General features: G+C 40.0%; 1 protein-coding gene across 13 annotated transcripts in view; it reads right to left on the minus strand.

Moving 5' to 3' along the window:
- The window catches only part of DOCK3 (dedicator of cytokinesis 3), a 186478-nt gene that overhangs the window by 144716 nt on the left and 27624 nt on the right, over positions 1-14138 (minus strand). For all 13 annotated transcript variants that reach the window (XM_077184554.1, XM_077184553.1, XM_077184550.1 and 10 more), the window contains exons 3-5: positions 13396-13436; positions 11516-11571; positions 9177-9273 (exon numbers count right to left, since the gene is read on the minus strand). In XM_077184554.1, coding sequence (XP_077040669.1) covers positions 9177-9273; positions 11516-11571; positions 13396-13436 — 194 coding nt within the window. The remainder of the gene's footprint in view (positions 1-9176; positions 9274-11515; positions 11572-13395; positions 13437-14138) is intronic.

A 14138-nucleotide genomic window follows, 5' to 3' on the forward strand; every position in this document is an offset into this window, starting at 1 on the left:
CCCATTCCTAATATTTCTATGTAACACTGAGCATCCAAATGCTTTAAACCTACAATATTTTTATGAAAACATATGCAAGACTAGAGATGTATTACCTTGGTTTTACAGAGAGATTGAAATTCTTATCAGAGCACTTAGGGACAAAGTAGACTGGACTGGGAACACTGGCATTTCTCTGGTTCTTGGATGTTTGCCTTTGTCACCCTGCTTATACCTCTAGAACAGTTTTAATTTACCAATTAGTCCTACATTATATCCAATCATGTGGATGGAAGCTGAAATAAGAAAGAAGAAGCAGGTCTTCAATAATCTTAAATATTTTAATTTCACCTTAATACATCATGTAAAATTAATTGTCTATCCATTTGCCAGGCTTACCACTGAGTTTTTAAATTGAGATGCATTTTTATTCCTGTTTGTTTATCAACCACTGCCTCTTCTCCAGCCAAATGCAACAATGCAGAGTAATCAGATTTGGCAGCCCAAGTGCTGGCTGTCCACTGCTGCAGCCACAATGTTTGCTCACTGTCACTCCAGTCACAAAGGATTTAGTCCACTTGTGCTACACTGATCCATAGAACATTGATTTTTCTACCCCTCTCACCTGTGAAACTTGCTGCTACCTCACTCCTCTTAGAAAACAAATAGAAATTTGTTATGTATATATATATTTAAATTACAATAACTATTAATCACTGCAATTGTTTTATGCTAGTTGCCTTTTTCTCTCTTTGTATTAAGGACAGAAACAGTAGAAAGTGGCATAAATGAGGATAAGACTGAAGGACACTTCTTGATACCACATGGACCACAGTGCCATCCAGGCTGCCAAAAGGACAGATGCTCTTTGCTTTTCTGCTGAAAAACAATTTCTGTCTTCTATGAAATTAAATCTAAACTGTCTTTTTAGTTCCAGTAAATACCCACTGGGGATGATCAGCCTTTTCCTTTGTAAGCCCTATCCATGCACAGCACCTTGCTCGCTCACTCTAAAAAGTCAGACTGCCAGTCTCTCCTAGCCCTTTTCCCCCACTCTTAATTTTCTGTTCTTTAAAAACTAAACCAAACTGCTGTTTTTTCTCAAAGTCCATCTCTGGAATACTAAACTCCAACCACACTGCACTTGCCTGTATTTCAAATGCAATTCTGCAACATCAGCAGACTTAGACCAGCTCAGGTGATTTTCTCCAGTGACAGATGAAGAAACTTCTGTTCAATTTTTTGATTAAAACCTTCTTTCCTTTACTTAATGCAACATTCATTTACTTAATTCAACATTCAGTGTGTTTACAGTGCAAAAGAGACTGCTTGAAATCATCTGCAGGTCAGCCACTGGTCTCCCCAGAGTAAATTCTGTTTCCTTGTTGGTTTTTCCCAGCTGGTCTTAAAGCAGCATTCAATAAAATCAAATTCCTGTGTTTTACTATCATACAAGAACTTCACACGTGTACTGTAGGACTGTTTGCAGCATGCACACTGGATATTATTGAAAGAGGCAAGAGCTCTTTGCTAACTATAAACCAGATAATACTTGAAAAATTTAATCTAACTAACCCCCTCCAAATCCTCACACAATTTGCTATGAATGTCAGCATCAGTAATACAACTACTGCTTTATTTACCAAAATAAAAGAGCATATTATCAATGTCAATGACTCCCATATCAATGACTAAATAACATTTCCCAACAAAGCAAGAGGTTATAAAACACCCTGCATGTCATTTGTCACAGCAGGACTTGCAAAGGACACCAGAAGGTGACTTACATTTAATTCTGGCTTTACTTTTAAAATCTATTAAAATCTATCCATCTCCATGGTAACTCAAAACATATATTCCTCCCACACAGTTTGATTGATAGTTCAGAGTTTTTGTTTTATAGTCAATCTTTTGTTTGTTTGAAAATACATAAAAACTGTCTAGTTGATCCTAATAATCTTAAATGATACCATAAATCTGTATGTGACAGTAAATGAAAGGTATTGCATATATGGCTCCTTGTTATTCTGTTGTTTAAACCTAATAAACTGCCATATCATCCTCTGGTCTTCAAAGCAAAGCAACTTTCAAATCAATTATAATAGATTTTCAGATTTTCATGGTATAGACTTGCTTACAAATAAATTTTATTTTCCTCTCCTAAAACTTACACCTATTTTAATTCCTTAGAGCTCAGAGTCTTCCACAAATCACTAGGAGAAACTGACTACATAAAATTTCTTAAAATTAAGGAAAGAAAAAATAATAATTATGGGAACTTTTTATAACCTAAAGTATGAAGCACTTGAACTGAACTTCAGCATGTTAATGCTAAGGGGAGGAGTACTGAAATGGATTGCATTTTATAGCAGGAACCTAATAAATACTAAGTGTAATTTCTACATGAATACTGCTCTTCTGAGGAAGAAATGTAGAGAGAGGTCATGACATCCACTAAAGACCTCCAAGAAACCATAGCTAATAAACTGATGTAAATTCAAGTCTCAATTTGACACAGCAAGAGAAGGGCTTCTACTCAACTTTTCAACACACCCAAGCAGCAAAAGTCTCTGATTTTACCTACAAAACCTTCTAATTGCCTAAGATAATGAGCAGATATAAATCACACTGTGACACTTATACCCTGAGGTCTTTATTCTGGTCCCCACAACTCAAGAAAGATGGGACAGATGGAGCAGGTCCAGGGGAGGGACACAAAGATGATCCTGGCCTGTGAGAAAAGGCAGAAGCAGCTGGGTCCTCTGTCCCTGTGAATGCCATCCCAGCACTGCAGCACCAGCACAGAGGATGGAGGCTCTCTGTCCACAGGAGACACAGGGAAAAGACAAAGGGCAGTGGGTGTAAATTGCACCAGGAGAGTTTTCATCCCAATGTAAGAAAGAAACACCTTTCAATAAACACAACCATTCACTGGATTTGGACAAGGTGCTCCATAATCCCATGCAGGATCCCTTTCTGACAGAAGGCTGGGCCAGATGATATTTCAAGGTGACTTTCAACCTGTAACATTCCATGGTTTATCTCCAGCTTCCCCCTCCATGAGTAAAGCTACTGAATGATAAAAATATCCACCTTCAGCATACAATGCTGAAGTGTTCATTATTCTGCATTCTCCAAATTGTTCTGCACACGCCCATCACAACCCAATCAAGAAAAATCTTCAACTATTTTCTAGTAATCAAATAACAAATCTGCTAAAAGCCTCAGATTCAGTTGCTAAGCAATGAGATGATTTCTCAGTGCACTGTTCCCTCTGAGGAACTGGATGCTCCTGGAAGTGGAAATATTTACTCTTAGTTTCCCTTATATGCTGGGCAGCACTTAATGAGACTATCAGCTGCCCCAAACTCCCATCTGAGGTCCTGGTCACTCCATGAAGAGTCATCCTTCACTCCAAACATAGAAAGACATAAAAATATCCATACCACTGCTGAACACTATTATCCAGAGTCCTGTCTTCTTAAGTGCTAACTCTGAGTCTCTCTGGTAATGTCAAGTGAGGCCAGACAAGCTCTTCAGATTCTTTTAAAATGACTCACAAACCTGAACAATCATCCTAAAGGAATTTATCTTCAAGGTTACCTTGAAAATGACATGAAAATGAGAAAGAGGAAAGAGGGCCATGTATACAACCAGTACTGTTTCTGTACATCTGTCTTGGTACAAATACCTCATCTTTCCAGGAGTCTGCTGGCACAGAATTTAAGAGTGTATTTAATATGCTCAGCCTTGACTTGAAGAAATTCTGTTCCTTGAAGGGAGACCTTCTGATACAGCACATCCATTTTAGGTCATGTCACATTTTCTTCTGCCTACATACTTCAGAAAATGCATCAGCAATTCCATGTTTTATCAGATGCAGAGCAAAGCACATCTCACTGAATAAAAATGTCTCCTAGAACACTCCCCATAAGAGTAAACTACCTTAGTGATTCAGTGAATGGCATTTTTCAAGATGAGTTTTAACTAGTGCTTCAATTTTAGGGACACCCAAAACCACCCAAATCACACAGCTGCAATTGCACCAAGTCCTGCTACCCACTCTGTTCCTTAATAGGATCCCTCAGGAAATTTAAAAGGAACGAATGGGAAATTGGTTTCACACTGAGCTAGCAAAAATTCCACCTATTCCCAACACCATTAGGTCTTACTCCTGAAAGTGGACAAGAAGTCACCCCACACATCCCCCACTCCCCCTTGCATAAAAGTAGCAAATTAACATTATTGATCTGACCAAACTCTAAATTGGCAATTATGGTTGGTCTCTCCACAGTCATCTGCTCTCTCAACAGAAATAGTCCTCACATCACAACTTAGACTCTGAGGAATTTTTTTACAGTTAAAATAGCTACTGTGCACCAACAGTGAGTTTCAGTGATCTCCTTAGCTGACTTAAAAACTCACAGGAGTCTTGTTTGACCTAATTAACAAAAGCTTACAGAGAACTTGCAGATCCTTTATTTAGAAGTAGTATAAAAATAACAAATCTTATCAACACATACAGGGTAAGAGAGAAAGTTAACAACCTTACTGGTATCATTTTGCTGTCTCAACACAAGTCAGTAGACTGGTGTGGGCAACTACCCAAGAGCTGCACACACCCATTCCACTGTAACAAATGCAGTTTTGCATTTTTATCCACCCCTGTGCCTAAACAAGGCTCCCCAAGGTTTGTTCTTGCTTTTCTGCTCTCTCTTCCTCATCCCTTTGGAGTAGGCACAAGAACAGGCTCAGCTGCTTACAGCAGTACACCAATTATCTCCCTGTTCCTTTCTCCTCCACTTCAAATTAAGTACAGGACTGGGGAAGGGAATCACTGGCATCTTTTGCTTATTGCCTTTACAATTCTAGGAAACAGGAAGTAAAACCCTCTTCTACATTTGTTAGGCTTCCACAGAAGGACATAGCTCTGGTGTCCAAATGAATCTAAAGAACAACAGAGAGTATTGGAGCCAGGCAAAACAACACCACAAGATACTGGGTCTGTGCATCTACTGACATCACTCAAACACATGAGGGTGTGCAAACACACACACATCTGGCCAGCTGTGGTCAGCAGGAACCCCACCCACATTACCAGCAACTCCAATAGTACAGATTTTAAATACTGAGATCCACACTCACAGTCAACTCCCTCCTAATGCTAATTTTTACAATAGCAGTGAAAGTAGGAAAACCCAAACCAAGTAGGTCAAATAGAACAGTGGCTTTTTTCACCAGAAAGGAGCTACTAAATCTCATTGTTTCAGTGCCCATCTCTGAAGCCTGAATACAGGGTACAGCCTGGATACAGATCAGAAGGCAAAGAACTGCTCTCCATTTTCCAGTGGCGTGGCATTGCCTTGTCTGCACACAGCTTCCACACTGAAATAGGGGAAAATGTGCTCTTCACATAGAATCACAGAATGGTATGGGTTGGAAGGGATCTAAAAAGCTCACCCAGCTCCACCCCCTGCCATGGGAAGGGACACCTTCCATCGTCCCAGGTTGCTCCAAGCCCCTGTCCAACCTGGCCTTGGACACTTCCAGGGATGGGGAAGCCACAGCTTCTCTGGGAAACCTGTGCCAGGGCCTCAGCACCCTCACAGCAGAATTCTTTTGCCTTGTATCTAGTCTGAATCTGACCTCTTTTCATTTAAAACCATTACCCCTTGTCCTACCACCATGGGCCCTGCTAAGAAGTCTGTCCACAGAACCATAAAAGTACTATCATCTTTGCTCCTTTATTAATTAATAAATATTTAAGTTCTATTCCTGATTAAAATAGATTGTTTTTAAGTAGGCATAGAATTTTTAACAAGGTTATCGTTTTTTGCTAAAAATCCCATCCAATATAAATAACAGATTCTGAGAGTTTCCATCCAAGTTTTATTTACATTGCTTTCCAATTGGAGAAAAACCTCTGGCATTTTCAAAAAAACTTGCTGTTTTGTCAGTATTTAAAGAGTTTTATGATCAGAATCCAACTACTTAGAGCATAATTTGTTATCACAGTAAAGGAAACAACACATGATACATCTTTCTATTTCAAATTCATTTCAGGCACAGCCCTTTCTCTGTGAACTCATTATGGACAAATGCCTTTTTCTCCTCAGACTAAAACTTGGCTTTCACCTTGATAGCAAAAATATAAAGAATATCACAGCCCTGTGCAATGCAATGATCTCAGGCTAACCTTTCTAATATATATTTCTCAGAAATCTAAACTAAAATTGCTGCACAACTCCTGTAACTCAAACCCACTCAAGCTTCCCCATGCACAGTTTATTCCCAGTACTGGCACAGATTCTCTGTGGTCAGAAGGAAACGAGGAAGATTCCCAATATTTTACACGAACTAATTTTCTGCAACTGTCTCAAAGCTATGCTTTACTTCACCCTCTCATTTCTCACTGTTCTCCTCCTCTCTCCAATTTTCTGTCAGTAGAACTTCCTTATCTTGGAACAACACAGCATCCCTCTCCAGGCCGTGTTTTAATCACTGCAGGCTTCCTGGGTATTACATCCCAGCTCCCATTGTTTCACTGAGAGACAAACACAAACCTTACAATGCACCTCAACAATACTACCAAGGTAAGGGCTGGGAATTCTTAATTGAAACAAACTTGGTCTTTCAAACCACAATCCAGGTAGGGAGTTCCCCAAAAACCATGAGAAGAACATTGGAGCCTATTTAGGGATGTTCAGAGAGGCTGCTCACATTGCTTGGCAGCCTCACTGACCAGTGAAGGGCCCTTTGCAGGCACTGACCTACTGAGGGTGTCTGTGCAACAACCAGCACTTGAATTTCCCCTACAGGAAGAAACATTTCCACAAAGCTGACTAGGCACAGCAGCATGATAAATAACATTAATTACATTTCTTAGATGATTCTTATTACAGTTTGGGAATAATAAAAATTTCTGCTGGTGCTGATCCAACAACAAACAAGGATTTCCATTTAGTCTTTCAATATATTTTAAGGTATGTCCTTACATAGCTTCCAGCCTGAACACCAAGGATAAAATTCTAGTCCCAGCTCTGCCACAGGCACCTCAGTGCATTTCCTCAGGCTTCCAATGTACAGCCCACAGATGGGACAAATGTCAGTTACCCACTTAACAATGGTGCCAATTGTTCTGCCAGAGAAGCTGTGACACTGTATCAGTGGAGATAAGAAATCACTGAAGGTGCTCCAACACTGGCAGCTTGGCCCAGGGAGGCTGAGGAGCCTCCATTCAGAAGGAACTCAAAACCTGGCTGGTGCAGTCCTGTCAGCCTGGTCTTGCTTGAGAAGGCAGCTGATGATCTCAAGAAGTCTCTTCCAATCTAAACAATTCTGTGATTATTTCTATATTAGAATTCTTAATTTTTAGAAGGTTTGGGGGAAAAAACCCCCACAACACAAAACAATGTGGTTTTCACTCAGAAGCTCTGCCAATTTCGTCATGGGGCAGATGCCTCCTTCCAAAGTTCTATGAGAACTGTAAATTCTTTCCCCTGTTATTTAAGAATACAATAATGTTTTGTGCAATGTTATAAGAAATATAATGAGCTACAATAGAAAGCAATCCCAGAAAGAAAAATCACTAAATGAAAGTTTATAGCTAGAGCTTTCTCTCTCCTTCCCCTCAAGGAACTGGTGTTAACAATAAAAAAGAAATACTTTAGTAGAAAGGAAGCTTAGCTCATTTGTAGGTAAAATGATTCCCCTTTTTCCAATTTAGTACCACTGCCAATATTACTGTTGTCATCTTCAGCTGACACTGGGGAGAGAGGGAGAAAAAAAATCTTACAGGAGGAAAAGAGAAAAGATCACTTTATTCCCATACCCAGAGAGGTATGTATACACAAAGGAAAAAGGAGGATTACTAGGTGCTGTCATCTCATTGCAAGGGTTCCATACTGTTGTCTCCTTATCACACAAGTTCCATACCTGCTTGGTGTTTCTTGTGGGCAGCTCCTCACAGCACTGACTCTTTCTTCTTCACAAAGCAGCCACTGACTCCAGTTCCCTTCTCACCCACCCACCCCACTCTTTTATAGCATCTTCTGCTCATTGCTCACAGCTGTGGCCTGGTAAAGTCAGGCCTGCTCCTAATCTTTGATAATTGGCCCAGCTGCAGCTCCTTAGGGGTAAGATTACTTTCTACACTATTTTCTTATATTCTATATCCCTACAACTAGGTGTAAAGAGTGGTAGAAAACATGATATAGACCATGTTCCATGCCCCTCCTGCACAAGATCAGATGCTCCTTCCCAAGAGAATACCTGCAGGGACATCTGACCCCACAGAAGAATTGGGCCCAGTTATGATTTCCTAAGAGTTGATTGCTTTTTGAAGCACAGAACACAGCTGGTTATGCTGGAGATGCATTGGACTCACTCCACTGGACCATTCCTGGGTTGGTTTCCTAGACATGTAACTGTTGTCACTGCAGGTTTAAATGAAGAAACAAAGCTCCTGCAGCTCTAGGTAGAGGTATTTCTCTAAAGGAAGGACAGGAAGGAAATGCAAGCTTAGACCACCTACAGTTCTTGATCCTTATCCCACAGTTAAGGCTTGCAATTACTAAGCTAAAAAAGACAAAATAAAAGCCAGGAAAAAATACCTTCAAATGCTCAAATTTTTTATCTGCTGTGTCATGGGCTTTGGCTATTAAAACGTAAGAAAAGAAGAGGGATGAAAGCAGGAGACATTATGTGGCAGCAACTGAAAATTTTATAAAAAAGATATGTATAAAACTCAACACACCCACCCTAGTGTCTACTTCTAATTTAGGGAGGAACAATTGTACAAAACCTCCCATAGTTTGAGTTCTCCTTTCAGACTCTAGACACTAAAACAACTACTTACAAACTGTGCTGAATAATTTTTGAAGTCTTTGATGGGATTTGCAAAAGTATTGTATTATATTATTTCTTACATACTTAATAGCACTTGAAAATTGTTGCCTTTTTTTATAACAATGAAATTTTCAGATCTGAAGGTAGAATTTCAGAACTGCAGAAAGTTCCAGAGTAGTACATGTGACTTTCACCTGATCCATTATTCTGCAGTTGGGGAGCCCCCATTAAATACAAGGAATCCAACAATTCTGATATTGATTCTGATGGATTTTGAAAGCACAAAGGCAGGCAAGATTCCTCCCAGGGTATTAGAGATGTGCACACAAGGAGAGGAGCAGTGCTCTTACCACATACAGCTGTTTCCAGAGCACGGCCCATTCCTGCAGCGTCGCTGTGACTTCAGTCACCACAGAATCTTCAAGAGGAACAACTGTTTCATATTGCCTGCAGAAAAACAGGGGGGAAATTAGGAAATGTACTCTGAAAAAGGTAGAAAAAGATATGTGACAGTAAAAAGTGCCATAATTTGTAGAATTCCAGAACTTGAATTTGTTGAACACAAGGAGAATATCTCAAGGGGATCATTTTGTCTGTTGTAAAACTGAAGCAAGTCCAGAGTCACAGCTACTGTTCCTCCATTACATTCCACAAGATTAAGCTTCTGTGAAGCATTTCCTGGTTACCTGTTCAAAAGACATACTTTCACTCTAAGCAAGGTCAATGAAAAGTTTTCATTACTACAGCACGTTAAATTAAACTTGCCTGTAAAGTGAGGTCCTTCACAATTTGGGTCCCTTCCTTAAGCCAGTCCACCCCATTTTCCCCCCTTCAATAATGTTAGCCAATATCAAAACCACCCAAAATACCTGCTGTCTACTAACATGTCCTATCCAGAAAGCTTTTTCAACACTGCAGATGAAATCTGGGGGATCTATCCTCTAATCAAAAGAATAAAACTTGTTCCTTTGTGCTAAAGATTTTCCAAAACCATTAAAGGAGAATCACAAGAGTGGCTTGGACTGAAAGAGACTTCAAAGCTCATCTCATTCCACCCCCTGCCATGGGCAGGGACACCTTCCACTGTCCCAGCTGCTCCAAACCCCACCCAGCCTGGCCTTGAACACTTCCAGGGATGGGGCAGCCCCCACTTCCCTGGGCAAACTATGCCAAGGTTTCACTGTCCACATCCTAAAATGTCTTCCTTAAATGTAAACCCATCATCCCCTGGCTGACTCTCCAGACCCTGCCAAAGGCCCTCTCCCCATCATCTTACAAGCCCCTTTTAGATACTGCAAGGCCAAAAGCAGCTCTGTGCAGTGTCATCTCCTCTCCAGGCTGGCCAGCCTGTGCTCACAGCAGGGCTGCTCCAGCCCTGGGGACAGTCCCTGTAAATCTCTAGGGATGTTTGGGAGGGCAGGGACAGTGAGCAGGGCTGTGTGGTGTTCAGCTGCCTGCCAGCTTCAACACTTGCTCTGTTATTTCACAAGTGCTTATAATGGCGCTTGAAATATATTCTGAAATAAAGAATTTTCAAACAAAACCTGAAATAACCATGCCCCTCTGGTTCAGAACTGCATTACATTCTGTTGTGTCAATTGGTGCATGAGGCTTTGATACTTTTAAACAGTATATCAGCTTTCCTAATAAGTACCTGAACTGGTTGCCCTTCACAAACTCTAAACTAACATCAAGGACTAATTAACTACACATCACAGGGAACTGCTCCTTCCCCTAAGGGGAGTGCACATTAGGAGTGGTTATTCTATGCAATATATAGCATTTTATTACACCCCAAAATGATGAAGCATCACTATTACAGCTGCCCTTACTGAGGCCCTTTGGGAACAAATCTACAATTCAAGACAATCAGAAGTCACCTGTTTTTCTACAGGTAGTTCACTAAGAGCCATTTAATACATTTTATCTTCCACATTTAATTTGTTGCCTCAGGTCACTGTCTGAAACACTGCAATTATAAATCTCCCCACAGCAGCCTTTATCTGGAATATGCAAGTAAAAGCAGCAGTGAAAACACAAGATATTGATTTCAGGAGTCTCAGTCAATCTCACAGGAAACTTTGCAGGTTCCAGAGCCCCCAGTCAGTAACTTCCCTGACATGACATTTCCACCAGTGTTGTTATTCCCATTATCTGAAGTAAACCCACTGCCAGCAACACATGAATACTAACAAAGAGAAGGGCAGAAGCTTTCAACAGTGCACTTCAGTCACTCTTTGGGTGAGGTGGGGAGGGCTGGATCCTTTGGAAAACATTCAAGGTAACACAGCTATGACTCTGAAAATCTGTAGGTAAATGAGATGGGCTCTCTACTGACTGGTGCCTCCACAACAAATAGGAAAATACAGTATTTTGCCAGTGAGAGAACAAGCAGAAATGGAAGAATATAAGAAGAGTTCTTTAAGTGAATGTGTTTCAGATGAAACCTCTAAAGTTACAATTTTATGAGCCAAAGCAAACAAGAGTAACCATCAGACCTGATTCTTGCTATATTAAAAACAAACAAGCCACCTCCCAACTCTGTAGAATTACATTTAATTCTCAAGCCCTCATACACAAAAATGATACAATGAACTGAAACATCTCTGTAAGTTTCAATAATTATTTCTTTGTTTCCCTTCTAGATAAAAAGCACTGTAGCTGCTGAAAAGGAAGGAAAAATACTCACCCTCTGTTACTGACAATTGCCTTTTTCAAGTGAATATAATTTGCAGGAAAAATCCCCTGCAAGAGAAAAAATTCAGTCCATTAGAAAAATACATTTACAGTTTTCAGCATTGGTAACCTCAGCCACAATAAATAACTGCCAATATATCTATTAAGAATCCCCCCAAACAACCATTGTGTCAAAGCTGCCAGTCAAGACTCTACATTGAGATTAGTAAAAATTGGCTGTTTTATCTGCCTTAGACCAGGACACCACACTGGACCAAACCTCCACCTGGCAAGACCAGAGAAGTGGCTCTTCTGCAGTTTGCAGCACAGCACCTGCAGCTCCCCGAGCAGGCTGATGCTGACTGGGGGTGACACAGACAGAGGCTTAAAAAGACAAATTAAACAAAAACTAAAAGCCCACCATCAAATTTGCATTGAACCCCCAAGGACAGAAGTGTTCTATTACTTGCATACTCTGGGGCTGTCAGTTTTTCTCCCTTTCCAAGGAAAAGCTGGTCAAACCCACTTGGGACACCTCCAGTTATTTGTCTTTGGCTGCTCCCATGAGAGCTGCACTCTGCCCTTGCCTGTGCCAGTGTGCTCTTGTATGTTGAGACATGGGGAAAAGGGAATTTAATCCAACCTTTTCCCAGTGTTCCACATTCTCCCTAAAGCACACAGCCCCAAATCCTAAGAGCAAAGTCTGTCAGTGTGAAAGAACACAAGCTGCACTTCAGTGGGAAATACAGAAGCAGCATTGGAAATCTTTGGATTAAAAACAGCTGACAGCCACTGACAAAAATGTCAGCAACCAAGTGTGGGCTTGCACTTTTTAGAGCTTTAAAACCATTTCAAAAGAAAAATTTTTGGGGTGGGGGGCGAGGCAGGTTGAAAGGAATATTAAGTACCTAGGATTCCAAATGCTAAGGAAAATTTCTTTTTGTTCATAGGCAAGACTAAAATTATAGAAGGAAAAAAGCTGAATCTGAGAGGAATGGCTTCCTCAGGAAATCAGTAAATGGGCTTGCTTTCAGCCACATGAAAATCAGGAAGAAAAGAAATGCTACTTCACTTCCTGGTTTGGTTCAGTTCTAGTTAATGCTGCTTATTTCTGGTATCTAAGAAACCAGGGAAGCTTTGAAGGGCTCTCCTATCAAAACTGAACATACACACAGGCAGAAGTACCAACACACACAATGACTGCAGACATTTCATTAAAAGACTCCTGTAGTCATGTCAATGTATACAGGTAATTTTATATTCCATAATACATAGGTATTAGGTAAACATGAGGAATCTTTAAATACAAGCAATATTTAAACCAACAGAAATAAATAAAGCTCATATAGAAGCACCTATTGGCGTGTTTGGATACAAACATTTAAAAAAACTTAGATATCCTCACAAACACAATCATACCAGAACAGTCAAAAAAGTTCTCCAAGAGCAAAAACAATGGAAAAAAATGGCAAATAACCAAATCAAATTTAACCAATGGTTAAATGGAAAAAATCTGAGACCACCCCCAACAACTTACAAAATCCTTTTTCAACAGACTTTTTTCAAAGTTGTTTTAGATTAATAATTCAATTTATTAAATGTTCTTTAAAATGCTGCATTTAAGCAATGCAATATCACCCACCTATGCTTTTCTTCGGGGAGTAGGGTGGAGAGGATCAAACTGGATGAGATTTATAAATGTTGAAAAAATTGCATGTTACATGTCAGGAAGGTTTCTGATCCTTTGAGTGATTAATGAGTATCACTCAATTTAAAAAAAATCAAATCCTCCCACAGGAAAAAATTTAGAGAAGAAAAATTAAAAGTTTACTGGATTGCAACAGTAAAATAGATTTAATCTGCCATTAGATTAACAAATGTATTCATGCTTACCTTGACACTGGGCTTCTTAATGGAAACACCTCTGTACCAACCTGAAACCAGATGAAACACATTATAATATTTGTGGCACTGCTGTCTTTACACAGAAGCAAACTGACTACAACTATGCAGTTACTGAGATCATCTAAAAAAACAGCTGTGCCTCACATAGGTGAAATTTTTACAATATTTTTTTGTTAGGGCTTTTTGTAAAAATTCCTTTAATTTTGCTCTGCAATAATGACAAACCCTTAACAAGCAGCAATGCTCTTGTTTCTTCCCAGCAGGAATAAAAGCAGATTAGCTATTCTCCTACTAATAATCCTTAGGCACTGTGGCAAAGATTCATTCAGCACTCAGGGAAGAGCCTGCACTGAACACTTCTCTTCCAGGCTGGCACATGGGTCTTGTTGCAGTGCTTATCTTGACAAAATCTCCAGACTTCAGAAACCTGTAAAAGCCATTATCATACATTTCTGATGGGCTTTAAACAAATATAAATTCTTTGCATGTGTCTGGTCTTACACATGCCCGAGTAGAGAAGAGGCTTTAGGGTCTAATTTACACACCCCATTATTGTTCTTGTATTCCCCATCAGGAAACAGCTCCAGACAGCACAATAAATGAGAAGTAAAACACAAAGCTGCTCAAGCTGCAAGTTAAACAGAAGAACTCAGTTCCTGCTGCTCCTCACAGGTGACAGTGGTGTCACTGCAAGACTCAGCTGGGAATAAAGGGGCTGAACTCCTCCCCAG

Source organism: Agelaius phoeniceus, chromosome 11 (assembly GCF_051311805.1).
Source record: "Agelaius phoeniceus isolate bAgePho1 chromosome 11, bAgePho1.hap1, whole genome shotgun sequence".
In the NCBI taxonomy this organism is placed as follows: domain Eukaryota; kingdom Metazoa; phylum Chordata; class Aves; order Passeriformes; family Icteridae; genus Agelaius; species Agelaius phoeniceus.